Raw genomic sequence first — 18,917 nt, forward strand, 5'->3', positions numbered from 1 at the left:
GATACGAGGGCCCCAGAAACAGATAAATACCATGAGAATGATACAAAGGCCAAAAACAGGACAGGAAGTCTTGGCATGACTAAACTTCCAACTGCAATTATTCTACACCATTTTTTTAAAAGATTTTATTTATTTATTCATGAGAGACAGAGAGAGAGAGAGACAGAGACAGAGGCAGAGGAAGAAGCAGACTCCATGCAGGGAGCCCGATGTGGGACTCGATCCCAGGCCTCCAGGATCACGCCCTGGGCTGAAGGCAGGGGCTAAACCGCTGAGCCACCCAGGGATCCCCCTACAGCATTTATAATAACCATCTTTTTGTGGCAATCAACCAAAGATGGCTCTGATTACAGCACATTGGCAGTTCACTGCATTGTAGTTTTAAATGAGAAAGGAAAAACAGAGGCTTTATAACCATATAAGAAAATGAAATTCTGTAGTCAAAGAAGAATTATACATACCGGGGGGCCTGGATCCCCCTTTTTTCCAGGAAGTCCATCCCGACCATTTTGTCCCTGTTGTCCTGGAAATCCTGGGAGCCCATCAGGACCTCTTTCTCCTTTTTTCCCTGGGAACAAAGTCCAAAAGATATTCCAGCCCTTCTCAGCAGTGGGTGAAGTAGGAGGAAACACAGGACAAAGAGAAAAATGATGACCTTGCCTCTGTGTGGGCTGGTAGAGACTCCTCTGAGTGTCTCAGTTGACTAACGTCACACAAAGACAACCATGCAAAAGTCAGAGGGGAGAATGACAATTGCCAAGCCCACTGACTCTCTTATTTTGGAAGCTCTCCTTTCCTCATTCTGACAGGGAGGTTGTGTGTGGAGGCACCGATCACAACAGCATCTGCCCCTGCCTGTGTGGTGCCAAATATGGAACTCCATCCCCTGGCGATGGTGAACAGGGGAGCAGCCCATGGTTGTGCACTTCCCCCAGGCTAGTCCAATTCTTCCTAAAATGTTTTTCAAGCTGGAGCTGAGAAGGTAGAGCTTGCCTTCTTTCTGTAAGAACTTGGAGCTTCTGGTAGGAGGGGCAGTATATCCACAGCCCAGGAAAGCTAGTGTTGGGGAGAAATGCAGATGGTACCAAGAAAGATACAAGATGCAGAAGGAATCTTCTGGATCCAGCTATCCCAGTGCAAACCCTACATCTAATACTTCCAATTTTGTTTGGGTGAGTCATTAAATTACATTTTTTTTTCTCTAAAACTACTTCAAGCTGGGTTTCTATCACGACCAAAGTAGTCTTGATTAATACAGGATGCTATAAGGCACTGAAAACAGAGTAGCCAAGTCAAGTCGGTCTTGTGTCAAACCCAAGTTCACAATAATAAGGACTTGAATATGGTTTTTATGTTTTCAAATAAGAGACAGAGGATTTGAGGCCCAACAAGAAATGTGAACAGCAAGGAATATTTTTTAAGCAATCTCAACAATACTGTATCTTGTTATAGAATTGATCTGCAAGGGAAATGAATGCAAAAGGATGGTTCATGTATCATTCATTAAATGGCAGGGCTCACCTTTCACTCTTGATACAACCCTGTCGCCCTTTTCTCCTTTGCTGCCAGGTGGTCCTGAGGCACCATGTTTTCCCTTGGTGAAAAATAAGAGGAAAAAATCAGTTTAATTTTGATGGGTCAAAAGTTATTCATGTACATCTAATCTCTCAGTTCTTTCCTTCTAAATCACCTGTTCTCGATTCTGGTTTGGTACTCTTAGTATCAATCTCTTCCTTGCCTTCTAAGTGGCTCCTACTTTATAAAACTGAGGCTCTTGACCTGCATTTAAAAGCTTGCAGAATCTGGATAAGGTCTGTATCAAATTCAACAGAAATATCTATCAATATCAATTTCCTGGTTTTGGTAATGTGCTATGGTTATGTATGTTATGATGGGGGAAGCTGGATGAAGGGTTATGATTGTTCAACCTCTTTAAGTCATAAAATAAAACATATCTCAAAATAAAAATTTATAACAACAATTTCTAACCGTCTTGGGCATTTTAATGCAGAATGAAAAGGAAAGAGGAGGTGCCATTAAAGCTGAAGGCAGAGGTTTAGGGACAAGAGTGTGATATGAGGGAAGTTGTGAGAAAGAGGAGGGAAAATAAGAACCTTTCTTATAACTTATGTATTTCCTCTATATAGCAAGTAAACAGATAATTTTGACCAATGGACTCATCATCTTTTGACCTCAACATTGCTCTGAGACTCAATGTTTGGGTCATGGTTTTATAAGCATTATGTATTATTGAATATTAAGCCATGTCAGAAATCTGGAAACCTACCATCGGTATATGAGAGTGGCCAAGCATCATAGTAAATACAGCTACACTATACGTAGCTTAAGGTTACTTATTCGGTGATCTTGAAAATCAAGAAACACAGACAAGGATTTTTTTTAAGATTTTATTTATTTATGAGAGACATAGAGAGAGAGGCAGAGACAGGCAGAGGGAGAAGCAGGCTCCATGCAGGGATTCCGATGTGGGACTCGATCCCGGGTCTCCAGGATCACGCCCTGGGCCGAAGGCAGGCTCTAAACCACTGAGCCACCCAGGGATCCCCCACAGACAAGAATTTAGTCAGAAGTGAAAATGACTGAGCTAACCATTCTTTTCTCCCACAGATGCCACTTGGTCTTATTTTCACACAATCTTGCAACATGCTCATGCAAGCTTAATTACCTTTCTTAACTGGCACTTTATAGGCAGTTCACTGCTAAGAGAAGAAGGTGCCAGTAGAGATAAGCATAATGGCAGGATTAAGCAATAAGAAAGAAGAAGTCAAAACTGTTCACAAGAGGCTTAAAAACCCAAATGGCAAAAATGCTTGGGAGTCATTTGTTGTAGAGAAAAAACAGTTCCACACACCCACTCAAGACCCCGAGGAGGATCACTGTAGTATAACATTCTGCGTAATGATGTTTAAGAGACACCAAAAAGGTGGGTGGAATAAATTTCTGAATAGAATAAGATTAGACAGAAAAGGAACTTTAAAAATTGTAAAGTACTAATATAGGTTGAATGTTGCTTGCTGTTGAATTTTTCCTGTCCTGACAAAAGGACAGAGCCAAAGTACATGAGACACAGTAGTTAGTCCAAGAGGCAGATGATGATAACGTCCTTCTGATGGATAAACTATCAACACATAAAATCATTCACTGAGCATGTGAACTATTTCCTTTCCTGAAAGACAATGTCAGTAGAATGAAGCCAGGGACCAGCTTCTGAGAGAGGAGGTGTCTGGGGAAGTGAGAGCATCTACAATGATCAACTGTGGTTACTCTGTGCTCTTTTCTTGTATCCATTCTTCTTCCTCACCACTTTCCTTCCAGGGTGCCCCACAGTACGGACCTAATCTCCAACTATGACCACACTGTGATGAATTTAATGTAGAGAAGTCATATGGAGGGAATCACACACAGAAAAATACCATCAGAAATATAATCTGCCCGAAGAGGTAAGCCTTAGAGCAACTGAATTACATAGAGCTCAGCTAGGGCAACCCTGGACGAACTAGTAATTCACACACAAAGATGTTAGCCCTGAGAAGCAACTCAACAGGAAGCCACAAAAATACTTTAGAATCAGTATAATCTTCATTAAGAAGATTGAGTAGAAACATGAAAAAATGACTATGCTATAAGCCTGAATTTAAAAAGCAGACCATAAAATGCAAAATACTTAACAGCTGTCACCATGTTCATTCAACACACACGCATTAAAGAATTAGCTTCTTGCCAGGTAGACTTTGCGAGTGTGCTTTGCACGTGTGTCAAAAGTAGTACATGGACAGCCAGATTGTCACTCTCACTTAAGGCTCTCAGACTGGAGCCTTGTTTTCATGGCATTTCCTGGGGACGATGGAAAGGAGCACATACATAGGGGAAGCTGGTTAGGCTCCAGGTCACCCCAGGATTGAGGCTCTTCAATAAAGACGGGACAAGCGGGCTGTGTCCCACCTCCAGAGGAGTGCCCGTAGGACCCTCTGAGCAGCCAAGTAGCTGAAAGGTTGTTCCTCAACTTGAGTCACTTGTAATGGTGAGTGAAGGCAAACCATTTCAAAATAAATCCATCTGCTCTGTGGCATGAGATATCACATAAACCCTGACAAAGCCAATATTTGTATCTCCAGCTTGGATCTCTCATCTGAATCCCGTACTTGAATATCATCTCACCACCTATTCAACATCTCAACTTGCTGGTTTAACAGGCCTCTCATATTTAAGATGTACCCACCAAGACTGCTTTCTTTTTTTTTAAGATTTTATTTATTTATTCATGAGAGACAGAGAGAGAGAGAGAGAGAGAGAGAGAGAGGCAGAGACACAGGCAGAGGGAGAAGCAGGCTCCATGCAGAGAGCCCGACGCGGGACTCGATCCTGGGTCTCCAGGATCACACCCTAGGCTGAAGGCAGCACTAAACCTCTGAACCACCGGGGTTGCCCCCAAGACTGCTTTCTTCCCCACTCTCCACACCTACTCCTCATATTGTCTTCCCTATTTGGGTTTCATCCTTAACTTTTCTTCTTCTAAGATCCCATGTCCAACCTAAAAGCCCATCTGTTAGCACTGTCCACAAAACATCTCAAGAAGATGACCACTTCTCGTCATTCCCAGCACCAACACGTTAATCTGTCTTCCATTACATTTCACCAGGATTACTGTAATCATCACCCAGCTCATCTCCCTACTTCTTCTCTTGTCTCCTGTGATCTGTTCTTACCAGAGCTACCTGAGTGATCCATTCGAAGCTAACATTAGATTATGTCTCTCTCTTAAGGCTTTCCACTGGCTATTCCATGTCACCCAGAGTAAAAGGTCAAATCCCACCCACCTACCAAATCCCATGCTCTGCAACTCCTCCTAACCTCCAGCCACTTTTTTGACTTCATCTCCTCCAGCTCTGACCCTCAAGCCACACTAGATGGTGATGGCCTTTATCATCATCAGCCATATGCACTCATATTTTTGTTACATAGAATGTGTTCATCCAACTCCTTGGAGTCCCCAGGAGGGCAGAGACTGTGCTCTGCTCTTTACTGTATCCCCAGCACTGAGAACAGCACCTGGAACATAGCAGGTGCTCAATAAATTTTAGTTTGATGAATGAATGAATAAATGATGATTTTTTGATCATTAATATATGCATAGGCTCAAACATAAAATCTATGTCATACTATACATTAAAAAGTGGTACAATTGAATTTTATCTCTATCTGTCTCTTTCAACTATAAAGATTGTTACTGGTAAGAGCTACTCACTGGTGATCCTGGAGATCCTTCAGCACCAGGAGGGCCTGGGTGACCTTTCTCTCCAATCCACCCAGGGAGCCCCAAGTCTCCCTTACTACCCTGCCTTCCAGGAAGTCCTGGAGGGCCTGGTGGGCCCATGGGACCAGGCTCACAGGCACAGAGCCCCGCATTTCCTAGACAGAGGATAAAAGGCAGCTTTGTCATATTTCCTTCATAAAATCCCAAAAAGCCTTTACTAAATAAAACCAATAATGCAAATAAGAATAGAAGGGTCTCATGTACGTAGTTTTTATCACACACAACTATTAATGTGTGATTTGGGGCCTGGGGCACTGTGTAGGGGTACCTAGGCATGGTCTGTTGGGGGGCAGATATACCATTTCTAGACAAAGGGGATGTTTTGGGTCTTTAAAAAATCCATCTTAACAAACTCTAGGGGGAAAAGCTGACATGCAATTCTACCAAAGAAATTTTTTAAAATGAAACATCTTATTTTTAAAAGTATGAAAGTCTTTTATTTCTTTTCCTGAAGAAACAGGAAGAAAATTGGGTTGGAGCATAAACTCTAAACAAATAAATAAACAAAATAATATGTGAAAAAGGATTATTGACTGCATTGCATATTATAATTGATAATTCCCTACAATGCATTTTCTAACATTGGGACTTTTAATCTAAAAAAATATGGCTTTAGGATAATCAAAATCAGCTGTGTTTATGCTCTCATACCCACCTATCCCAAATGGTCAAAAAGGCATGAAACAACTTTTAAGGTGGAGAAACATATGGCCAGAGGCATTTGATGAGTCTGGGAAATATGGACCCACAAAGAGAAAATGAAATAAAAGATCCATACTATCGTATCTCTGCTTTTTCAAGGAATAAAAAGGATCTCATGAGAAGGATCTCATGAAAAGAAGTCACCACTCTGAGACAAATTTCCCATCAGGGAAATGTTTTCTTTAGACTCTCAGATACAAGGACTTGACTTTTGGTAAGTTCTAATCACCTCATAAGCACCGCATAATTAAGAGGAGTGCTCATAGGCGTATAACACATCGAAGTGAAAGGCCCCACTGCCCACTTCATAAATGCCCCCAAGCCCCCATGTGCTGCTGTCTCCTGGAAATTCCACCTTTGATGCATACTTGCCTTTTTCTCCTTTCGAGCCTCTTCTTCCTGGAGGACCCATTTTGCCTTTTATCCCTTGTGGTCCAGGATGCCCAACACTACAATAGATAACTTCACAGTAGGGAGGGGGGAGATGAGAGAATCACAGTTTTTGTGACTGTCTTCTACAGAACAAGTGCAAGTGTCTCCTGTACTTCCATTTTCCCCTCAAGCCCACCTTTTTTTCCATTCCTTTCCTATGACTCTTTCTCTCTAAGAACATATATATACAAACAGACCATACAAGTGTCACAGCATATTTCTGCTGCTACAACCACTGATAAAGCCATCCTACTCTCAACCCCAATTTAGAGGTTGCAGAGCAAGGCAACAGACAACAGAACTACCAAACCAAACAATCCAACTACACAAACAAAATAACTGTATGGCAAGGATCTTTTGTTCCTCCAGTTATGAATAATTACCAAATTAAGAAAGCATAAAGCATAGCTCATAAAAGCACAAATTCAGAGACATCTGATAAAAGGTGACATAAAACACATAGAATAAATTCCTTATTCTCTCCAAATCCCAGTAAAATAGCAAACAATAAAGGAATATTATAAAAATGGGTAAGCCCACAGGACAATGAAAAACAGAAAGAGAACAACAGCAAAAAAAAAAAAAAAAAAAAAAAAAAAAAAAAAAAAAATGAAAGAACCTAACAGACTGTGAAAAGCAGGCTGTGCAGAAAGGCAGCAAAGAACACAATTTGCATTAGAAATCTCTCCCAGAATTTAGGATTTTTTTTTTTTTTAAAGAGAGAGAAAGAGAGCAGGGGCGGCTTTGGCAGAGAGAGAGGGAGAGAGGATCTTAAGCAGGCTCCATGCCCTGCACAGAGCCTGACGCGGCTCGATCTCAGGACCTTGAGATCATTATCTGAGCTGAAATCAAGAGGATGCTTAACTGACTGAGCCCCACCAGGCCTCCAGGAATTGGTACCTTGAAGTAGAATAACAGTAGTGCCCCAATCAGGATGACCGGTTAAAGAAACAGTTCAATCCTAAGATCTCCTTCTGGAAAATTACAACAGTAACTATGACCTCTCAGAATTGGAGGTAACAGACAATGTAGCAAGAAGAAAACTTTGAAATAAACTTTATAGTTTAAAAAGTAGATGAAGGCATTTCATTCTTAAAACATGAATAGACGGCTACAAAAGAAAACAGTAAAAACAGAATAGCAACAACAATACCCTTAGAAATTAAAAAAATATACTATGAAAGCAGAAATTGAAAAATTCTGGAGCAGAGTTGTGAGATGGAGTTGGGGGAATCTACCAGAAAGTGTGAACAGAAAGATAAAAAGGTGAAGAAGAATAAAGATGAGAGAGACATGGGGAGTGGATTCTCTAACAGGTAAATATAGAGAGTCCAGAAGGAGAAAACAGGGGAAAATGAAGGAGAAAGTATCTTCAGAGAAACATTTCAAGTAATTTTTCCAGAAATGGAGGATTTGTGTTGGCTTGAACGTGCTCACTGAGTGCCCACCAATAAATGCAAATGTGTACACAGAGAGGCAAGCCTTTGTGAAATTTAAGGGTATTGGGGAAAAGAAGAAAAATTTCCATGAGCTCTTAGAGCAGAGCTTTGCAGCTTTTAGAGTGTGGCCCCCACTCAGCAGGTGGTCTGTGTGTCTCCCTCTGTTCCTCCCCTTGCTCATGAGCGTGCTTTCTCTCTCTCAAATAAATAAATAAATAAATAAATAAATAAATAATAAATAAATAAATAAATAAATAAATAAATCTTTTTAAAAAATGCAACCTGACCTAATCTGAACAGGTTAAAAAGCTCCAGGAGAGATTTATTCAAAGAGATATTATTGATAACATATTTAATGAGCTAGAATGGAGATTTATACAATTCTAGACAGTTTGAGATTGAATTAGCAAGAAGTTATATTGAAAACCAAGCAAACACACAAAGAAAACAAGATAATTATTAACAAAATATTTTGCTAGAAAAGTAATAATGTATATTATTATATGGCCGAACTGATGAATAACTCTTATGTAACCATTCATTGTAAATAATGAATATTTAATCAAAATAAAGATAATAACTAGAATGAATGGGTTTTGGGAGTGGAACATGCGCATATGTGCAGTGGGGTGGGAAAGAGAGCTCATTTCATCTTCTATGGAGGGAAGTCAAAAGATGAGGCTCAAACTCAAGAATGAAAAAACAGTGGGGTGCCTGGGTGGCTCAGTCGGTTAAGGGACTCTTAACTTCATCTCAGGTCATGGTCTCAGGGTCATGAGACTGAGCCCTGTGTCAGGTCCACACTGGGTGCAGGGTCTGCTTAGGACTCTCTGTCTCTCCCTTTAACCCCCTACCCCCCTCATTCGCTCACTCTCTAAAAAAAATAAAAAAGAATTAAGAAATAGCAATACAAGTACATTGCAGGTCACTAGAAAGGCAAATAGCAGAAAATCCAACTACTTGTGTGAAAATCTCCCCTGGGGAGGAAGGAGTAGAAGGATTGCCTGGTATGGCAAATCTTCACAACAGGCTTCATAGAACTGTTTGATTCTCAAGTTGAGTCCCTCTATAACTCTGATAAAAATTAAAACTACATTTAAAAAATAAAAATATTAATTTACAAAATTCCATAATTCACACTTAAATTCTCAACCAAATATTTTCATATGCTTTAGCTGATGTGATATCCAACATCAGTCTACATTTTTTGTATTATTGATAATACTAACTTGGCTCATGAAATATTCAATAATTAAAAAAATGTTTAGAAAGTCATATTTTCCACATGACACTGTAATTATCACATGCAACATAAATGCCAATAAACATGAATAAAGAGCATTTTACCATCTGATCCTGGGGGTCCTTGCAGCCCTGGTGCTCCGGGCAACCCAGGAGGTCCCGGTTTCCCTGGTTTTCCTGGACTTAAATCCGCTCTCCCTGGGATACCAGCTGCCCCTGGAAATCCTGGATGACCAGGAAATCCTCTTGGTCCAGGGGGTCCCATCATGCCTCCAAGAGAAATTGAGAATGAAAACCACATATATATCTCTCAGAATAAACTTTCATTTAGAAGAAACAAAAATCAGTACATTCTTCCTTAGGCTGTAAATATTTTTAAAAGAAAAAGAAATGTACTTCAAAATTAACTTAATAGTGCAGCCATCAAAATACCTCACTTTCTTTGAAATTAGCACACAAATGGAAACCGGTTTAAGGAATCAGATTTTCTTACTTTTTCTCTATCATTTAGGGTTATGGGGGGGGATACGTATTATTTGATTAAAAATATTATTTTCAATCTCTCCACTTTAATAATTTGGTTAATCTGAATGAGTAAGTTAGCACATGTAGTGAATAAAAATATGGACTCTTAGGTCATCTATGTGAGACATAACATACCAAATCTTTCATAGCAAGTCAGGTGGTGGGAAGGCCAAGAGGTGCTGGATTTGAACCCGACCTCTCTCTCTCCAGCCACATGTACTTAAAGTAAGCTACTGAACTTTTTAAATCATCTATATCTACCTCAGAAGCTTGTTATGAAGATTAAATAAAATAATTCATGCAAGGACCTTATACAATATCTGGTCATTGCACATACTCAATGAATGCAGAGATAAATAGATGTTCAGTGTGTTGTGAGGTCGCAGTGAGTCAAAACTGAATCCTGCTTTCCCTTGACGCTCTCCTAGCAAGAGGTAACGTGTTCCTTTCCCCTTGAGGGTGACAGCCTTTTGTGATTGTTTGGACTAATGAAGTACAGCAGGAGTGACGTTATAGATATAAGACCCTGGGAATAGGTCATTAAAGATGATTCAGCTTCTGCCTTGTGAGCTGAAATGCTTGGGATTGGAGTTCTGAGCCACCAGGGAAGCAATATCATGGCTCTGAGGCCACCATGTTATAAGGAAGCCTAAAGAATGACAGAACCTGACAGAGAGGCCACGGGCCTATATGAAACATAGAAGACAGAGGTGCCCAGCCAGTCCTCATGTTCTGGTTTCAGCCATTACATGGCTGCCATCGTAGGAACATCTCTATCTAGAATTGCTCAGCTTAGGCCTTCCTGAACTCTTGAACCACAGAGTGAGGGGTAATATGCTTACTGTTGTTTTGGGTGATTTGTTCAGTAATAGACAACTGAAACCTCGTCAGTAATCAGTAAGTAGCACGCTAGCTAAATTAACAGCGTTCGTTATTGTGTGCCTACGTGCTGGGGCTTCCCATATACTTTCAAATATTATGCTTACTCCTCCAACAATCTCACAAAGTTTATACCTTATAGATAAGGCACAGACAGTGTAAGCCGAATATGAGTAATAACAATAGCTAACATAGCTAATGGTATTCTAAGAATGGTATACATATAACCTCTTTCAACCCTAATGAGAATTGCACTCTGAAAATGGGAAAACTGAAGCACAGAGAGGTTTAGTAAATGCCTAAGACCACACAGCTTGTATGTAGTAGAACCTGGAACATTTTTAGTCCACAGTGTGAATACATAACTATTTCCATATACTATATTAAGTGGCAGGGCTGGGATTCAGTCACAGGTATCTAACTCTAAATCCCTGCTTATTGCATGGTAAATACTTTAGATGGTTATAAAATAAGATATGTAAAATAAAGGCTATAGACTTTGGTGTACTTAAATGAAATGTGCTCCTGTGGATTTGGCTGCCTTCTTGTCTTCGTGTCATTCCTAAGACCTGTTTCCAAACCTCTACAGTCATTGGATGGACCTCAATACCACCTAGTGTCTTGTCCCCATGCCATGGAAAATCCTCAACCACCTTCCAATGGGGAAAATGGGTTGTAGTGTATGGCATATTACTATATGCCCTGACCACCCACAAAATCAATTAAGTTGTGGCCAGCATTAAAGATTTTATTTTTTTTCAAAAGAAAAAAGTAGCAAAGAAAACAGAGCACAAAAAAAAAAAAAAAGAAAAGAAAAAAGAAAACAGAGTACATCATACACAAAAAGGCATTATTTTGTGAAATTCATGTTCCTTTTCTTTTTGTTTTTGAAATATGTGTTTCAATCATATGTATATGTGGATACACATGTGTGTTCAATGCAATGCAAATGCAATATAATATAAAATATATATTTTATAATGGATTGTAGTCAAGATTTGAAAGCCACTGGGTTGGGCAGCCCGGGTAGCTCAAAGGTTTAATGCTGCCTTTAGCCCAGGGCCTGATCCTGGAGACCCAGGATTGAGTCCCACGTTGGGCTCCCTGCATGGAGCCTGCTTCTCCCTCTGCCTCTCTCCTTCTCCCCCCCCCCCCTCTCTCTCTGTTGCTCATGAATGAATGAATGAACAAATAAATAATTAAATAAATAAACAAATAAATAAATATTAAAAAAAAAAAAGAAAGCCACTGGGTTAATTCTTTTTAAAAATCTTGTGGAATGAAGAATCTTTCTGTTATATTTGCTATATTTGTCTGTTACATTTGTTATATTTGTTGTTTCTGTTATATTTGTTGTATTTTCAATCTGCTAGAGATATGTGTTGCTTGCTCACACTGAGTTTTTATTTCAATCTGCTGGAGCCACTTTTTTATTATGAACAAGCTTCAAAAGGAGAAATCTAAGACCAGGGGCTAATGACTTCGGAGCAGCTGAGGACTCTCGACATGACTTATATAGTCCTGGGTCAGGTAAGCCAAGGCTACGGTATCTACAGATTAAATCAACCAAATGAAACAAAGCTTTGCCACCTTTGTGGTGGGTTATCAGATCCCACAAAGTGAAAGGCAAGATTTGTGAAATATTAAAGAATTTTGTCGTTAACAGATGAATCTCAGGAAACTTCTTACTCCTTCTCAGTAAATAGAACAAGAGACACAGACTGGATAAAATGGCATCTTTTCAAGTCTCTCTCCCTTCATGTTAAATCAGTTCTCCTGAGTTCACGGAATGCAAATACCCTCTACACGTCTATTCCTAAGCTTACTTGGTCCTATTAACCAGCACAGCACTTGAAGGAGTTTAAAGTCCTCTATCAATAGGATTCTTTCCCAGGTTCTTCCTCAACTCTTACCATGGCTCTAAGGTGTTTTTGGTTGGTTGGTTGGTTGGTTTTTGGAAGGGATACAGATTTTTTTTGGCAGGGGTGGGGAATGAGGACTGTTGCTTTGGTTTTGGTTTTTTAACTAAGGCTGAGTCTCATTTTATTTTTTTTAATTTTTTAAGTAATAACATTTTTAAATTCATGATTTGTATTTCCACCTTTTACGTAGAAGAGGAACTCAATTTTAATGAACAAAAGTTGACAGGGAGAGTCTTCCAAGAGGGTTGTAACACCTGAAAAAACACTCTACCCCTGGCACTGATTTCCAAATCTTCACTGCCTGTGACAATCTTGTAGGATGCCCCTGAGATAACACATATACCCCACCACCCCCCCTGAGATGCTGACTGAATATTTCTGAGGTGCAGCAGAGGAACCTGGATTTCTTCCAAGGAAGCCATGAATTGGTTTGAGTTCAGTGGTTCTGAAGCTCAGCTGTCCATTAGAAAAAAAAAGGCGGGGGGTGCTTTTATAATAGCAGATGCCTAGGTCCACGTCCCAGAAAGCCCAACATTCCTGGTCTAGGGGGCGGGATGGCCATTAGTTTTTCTGAAACACTCCTGGTTGATCTAGTATCAGCTAGAGGTGAGGGTGAGGCTGTCAGAAACCTCACACACAAAAGCCAGTGGAGTGTCCTACCTGCACAGTCTTCCCCTGGTGGACCTGGGGGACCAGGGGGACCAGGTGGTCCAACGGACCCCATTTCTCCATAGTGGCCAGGGCGCCCCGGATCCCCTGGAGGGCCTGCCCAAAACAACAGCACATGTCAGTGTGATAAATGCATACATACATTTTAAAATTCACACACAATTACTTCTTGTGAGGCTTGGTGGAGCACCACTAGGGGACCATTCTTGCAATTTCTCACCACATTTAAAAATGCAGTATCTTAGATTAGAACCCCTTCAGCTGTCCCTGCTCTGCAGACCCATGAACTTGGAGCAGCACTGTCTTTCTCAGTGATATGGGTCACTTTTTTCTGGAGGGCAGCATCTTGGTAGGTCTTAGTCAAATGGTTTAGCAATTAAAAAAAAAAAAAGCTTTTGGAAAGGTGACATAATACACATTTCTGCATACTAAAATAACATTGAGAGTCTTCTGCCAATAGAGATGATTCAGATGCACCTGTCTACCTGCACTTATAAATTATATATCCTTTCTAAAATTAATATATTTAGCATACCAAGTATGCAAACTGCACATATACTGGGCCAGACTCTCCTGGCAGGGCCACCCAAGTCCCATCTCCTAATAATTTATGGAGGAAGCAAACTGAACACAAACCTTTGAGTGGAACAGATGGAGTTACCAGAACACCCGGTGGTCCTGGGTACCCACGGTCTCCAGGATCCCCCTGAAATCATTCATTCATACACTTTTCTTAGAAACATTGTTTGTCATGTGGCGTGTAACTATCAGATGGCCCAAGAGTGTATTCATATAAGAAATGAAGATTACAGGATGAGTAGAAAAAGGAATGGTTCATGGAGTTCTGGGAATGACAAAGGAATCCGACACCCCTGCAGCCACCCCAACCTACCAGCAGAAGTAAATGACCACCTGGCAAAACTCTCACAAAAGAAAAAAATTACCCCCCCCCCCCACAAAAACCTATTTCATGCCCATAGATTAGATACCTCTGAAACCATGAAGTTTCTTAGATGTACTCTGAGCATGGATGTCAAACTTAGCATCTAGGACAAGTTGTCTATTCACTTATAGAATCCGAATCTACATCTTATTTTAACAGCAAATATTGTCCTTCTCAACTCTGTTCCCTTACTGCCACCATGGCTTGTCCTTGCAAATGCAGGATGTGAGGGTACAGAGGTACAAAGGGAAGAAAAAAATACAGTAGCGAAAGCAGGGAGCACTCCCCTGCTCTCTCTGATTTTAGTCATGATACGAGGTGATCCCCACAGAATTTCTGAAACTTTCGTTATTATTCACCTTCAAAAGGTTGAATTCTTTCTCAAATGCAGAACATAATCGTTATGACATGCATTGACATAAAATATGCAAAATTAACTCTGTCTCTTCCAAAAGCTAAGTTTTTTTAATGATTCTTTCAAGTGTTTTTTAAAACAAATTAGGTAACATGAGGGACAGAGAATTTTATTTAGGCTGTACTCAAATACACCTACTTTTTTACCTTTGGGCCAACAAATCCAAATGATCCAGGATCTCCAAACAGTCCTGGTTTCCCCTATAAGTAACCACAAACATGACTTTAAAAACAAACCTGACTGGGTGACAAATTATCCCATTCTTGTTTCATTTGAATGACACGTACTCACTGAGATTCTGTGCAAAATCTCAGTATCGCATTTGGGTTGTATCAGAGAATTTTGGTGTTAGTTTTTGTATCTACAGCTAGATCCTGCGATCTGTAAAATAAATGTGTCTCCTTTTCCAATTAATGCATACTTTCATGCCCTGTCACTACTTTTGAATGACACTGAATTGCATTTATGAATAAATATGTACTTATCATCTCTTTAACTGTGTATATTTACCTTTAATCCTGGAAAACCTGGAGAGCCATAGGAACCCGGATCACCCTAATAAAATCACAAAACATCAACACAAGGAGAATGAAATCAAAGTGCTTGAAACCAGTTCAATGCATTATTTTTCATCTTATGAAACTGCTTTATGGCTCTTTCATCTCATCTGCAAAGGTAGCTGAGTAAAAGGAAATACATATAAAGTAGATTCAGTCTCTTTATAACATTTGCTATTTTAACTGACCTTCACTTTTATTTTAAAAATTCATGTCCTTGCCACTGTTTCAAATTAAGAACATATTTTTGTTGTTGTTGCTCTTGGGTTTTAACTTATTTAGCCTGATGCTTGCACTGGGCTAAATATTTTTGGAATCATTGCATTATAATTTGTCTAGAGATTAATAGGTACTCTGTGCATTGTTAGCAAAAAAATAATTATCATGGAAGCCAATGTCACCCATTAGCTACTGAATCTGGAGCCATATAAACTCAGTGCCCTTGACCACAGGGGTTCTGGCCTCTAGAGTGACTCTATCAATGGTGACCCCATTAGTGGCATGTGTGGTGACGTCTGAGTCCTGATGCTATATTTTTTTGTAGCTACTGCCCTGAGATCAGTACCCTCTTTTATCAATGAGGCTTAAATGACTAATTCCAAGCTGCTATCACAGTGACACTGGGTCACTGTGGCAGGAAATGCCACAATCCTGTTACTTCCCACCAATTCTATCTTCTGCTTGCCCATTTTACCTAAATAACATCACCAGAAGGGATGTTTTGTTGGGACATGTAGCTATTACATAATTTTTGTCCAAAGAATATCATTCTTATTTGAGAAAGTCTCTACTTTTAAGTTGTTAGAAATACTGATCTAATTTTTTAAGATATTATTTATTTATTCATGAAAGAGGCAGAGACATAGGCAGAGGGAGAAGCAGGCTCCTTGAGGGAAGCCCACTGTGAGACTCATTCCCTGGACCCCGGGATCATGACCTGAGCCAAAGGCAGACACTCAACTGCTGAGCCACCCAGGTGCCCCAATACTGATCTAGTTTTATAAAAATGTGAGAGAGGACAACCTCCAATTCACTGATGTCAGGGACAGCATGAATGGCATGAGTGATCCTTACCCGAGGTCCTGAGAACCCAGGAATACCCTTCTCTCCTTTTGGTCCAATTCCAGGTTCTCCCTTAAAGAGATGACAACATTTAGAGGCATTCAAGCAACAATATTTCAGTGACATGGAATGCAAAAACAAGATGAAATAAAAATTATTGCCAGCACCTTAAAGAAAACAACTACCTTAGAATAGATGCCCTATGGAATTATGATAAAATAGTGAAAACTTCTAGGAATATATATTAGCATTAAATCAATGATAAAGACCATGCAAAAATAATTTTTTAAATTAAGATATCCTATCCTATAAATTAAAAAAAAAGGGGGGGTATTTCAGTAAACTACCTTGGGTCCCGGTAGTCCTGGAGGTCCAATCATACCAGGCATTCCTTTTATGCCCTAAAAATAATAATGAATATAATCTGGTTTATTCTTATTTAACATACTGAATTCTACATCTTTCAGACATTATCTCTTCAAGAAGCATTTTACTAATTTTAAAAATAAAGGATTACTCTTCAATTGTCGCTGGTTCGCGACTAAGGTGCAGGTGCACTTGTAAACCTGACACTATTCAGGTCAGCTCTGTGTGAGAGAAGTGGTGTCATGAGGTGTAGGGGGCGTGACCACCACAGAATCAGGGCAGCAGATCCAAGCTGGGAATGCAGTCATTGAGAAGAGTGGCTCATTTTGAGCAAATGAGTGAAATTTAATCCGGTAATTGAAAATTGACAACAGAATCTGCATGTGGCATCAGTAACATCCAAACTACAGGCTGACAGAGGAAGTGGTCAATTCACCAAGAGTCTGCCCAGTACTATGCACCTGCTACTTTTTCAGTTATCAAAACATCAAACCCCATATATAATACCTTAAAGACAACTGGACTTCCTGTGGTCCTTTCAGCCCATTTATCAAAGATGGTATCAATGGGGCACTATATTCTGGAGGACATGTCCCAATTTAGCAGCCCACAATAGGTCTGTGACTCAGCAACTGAATAAACCTAAGTACATGGGTAATTTTCCTAAGCCTCATTTTTCAAGTCTGTACAATGAGGCTAATAACAGTAGCAGTCTGCTGAGGTTGCTTTGGGATTAATGCAGGGATATCTGTAGGTGCCCTGCACTTTGCTGGCACAGCTACATGTTCAGCAAATGTTGGCTACTACTACTTTATCAAGGCAACATATAGATTGATAATTACCTTTTCTCCTTTATACAGACAGGAATCAGGTGGCTGTACCAATAAGGTGGGTCCAGGAGAACCCTGCTGGCCAACCTCACCCTTTCAAAAAAAATTAAGATAGTAGGAATTTCATATTAACTTTATTTTGAAATAAAATTTGAAACAAAGATTTTCACCCACGTATTGTGATACAATGCATACAATCCTGCGTGGCATGGATTTAAAATATAAATCACGGCAAACATATCATGTATTGTTTTTCATAATACTTATCATTAAAAATAAATTTCAAAACCAAAAAAGCGTTTCATAATCCTACCATCAGAGATCTCTATCAAAACTTTGGCATGGTTCTTCGTGCTGTGTGTGCTTGTGTGCATATACATACATGTACATATGTACCCATATGTGTATGTGATCAAATGATGTACGAAATACAATTTAAAATATAATCAGAATATTATATAAAATATGTAAACAATTTAAAATACAGAGTATGGCTTATAGTTTTATATTATGTTAAAGTTTTAAAATAATTTTGTCTTTTATAGTACAAATTTTTGTGCATTTTCCAATCATACTAGAAATTTTTCAAAAACCTGATTTTTAGTGCCATTTGCAATAATCTATCATAAGAATACGCTATCATTTATTAGGCCATTCCACTCTGGTTAGATTTAGGTTCTTTTTTAAAGATTGATTGATTGATTGATTGATTGATTGATTTATTTATTTACAGAGAGAGACTGGGTGTGCACGCACTTGCGCAAGCAGGTACAGGGGGGAAAAGCAGAAGGAGAGGGAGAGCGAGAATCTCTACTACACTCCCTGCTGAGTGAGGGAGGAGCTTGACAGAGGGCTTGATCTCACCACCCTGAGATCATGATCTGAGCCAAAATCAAGAGTCAGATGCTTAACTGACTGAGTCACCCAGGAACCCCTGATTTAGGTTACTTCTAATTTGTATTCAACAATATGTTTAAACTCTCTCTATAAAATAATTAGCCAAAAGTTGTTATTTATGTTAATAGCAATGCTATTCTCTTGGGAGTAAAATGCCCCGTGAATTGGGTTTGCCATAATATAAGCATAAATTCTCACCCTTAATTAACAGATAATTTTTTTTTTTTTACTTTTCTCACTATTTCTAGTCTTCTGCACTTAGACACAGTTAAGAGCAGGTGACAGAGCAGGTCACCTATATTTGCAAACCAGGACCTTACTGACCACCATTTTGGACAAGTTCCTTAAAATCTTTCCTAGCCTTTGTTTCCTTGATTCCTCTGAATCTCACTTTCCTTCTCCGTGAAATGGGCATTATAAGCTGCCTACTTCAAAGTATTATTATTTGATTAACTAGATAATGCCCATAAAATGCTTAGTACTTACTACACTAAATGGAACAAAGATGATTCTCAAATATATTATTATTAAGTCATTAATGTTTTTGGTAAGTGGGATTTGGGGCAGAAGAATACTATACACAAGCAAGTGAGTAACATGTATTGGTAAATGCAACCATGCTTATTCTTGCAACTGTAATAAGCCTGAGAAAAACCCATAAAGGCTGACAAGCAAGGGAGTTTCTTCAAAATGTTGGTCATG

General features: G+C 39.5%; 1 protein-coding gene across 1 annotated transcript in view; it reads right to left on the bottom strand.

Moving 5' to 3' along the window:
• COL4A4 (collagen type IV alpha 4 chain) overlaps positions 1–18,917 on the bottom strand; it is a 104,290-nt gene that overhangs the window by 47,776 nt on the left and 37,597 nt on the right. Inside the window, 12 exon segments of the mRNA NM_001031818.1 lie at positions 462–568; positions 1,522–1,594; positions 5,267–5,430; positions 6,410–6,499; positions 9,256–9,420; positions 13,137–13,241; positions 13,782–13,851; positions 14,650–14,703; positions 15,014–15,058; positions 16,135–16,194; positions 16,470–16,523; positions 17,331–17,411. Of these exon segments, the coding sequence (NP_001026988.1) occupies positions 462–568; positions 1,522–1,594; positions 5,267–5,430; positions 6,410–6,499; positions 9,256–9,420; positions 13,137–13,241; positions 13,782–13,851; positions 14,650–14,703; positions 15,014–15,058; positions 16,135–16,194; positions 16,470–16,523; positions 17,331–17,411 (1,068 nt within the window).

This window comes from Canis lupus, chromosome 25 (genome assembly GCF_011100685.1).
Source record: "Canis lupus familiaris isolate Mischka breed German Shepherd chromosome 25, alternate assembly UU_Cfam_GSD_1.0, whole genome shotgun sequence".
NCBI classification, from domain to species: domain Eukaryota; kingdom Metazoa; phylum Chordata; class Mammalia; order Carnivora; family Canidae; genus Canis; species Canis lupus.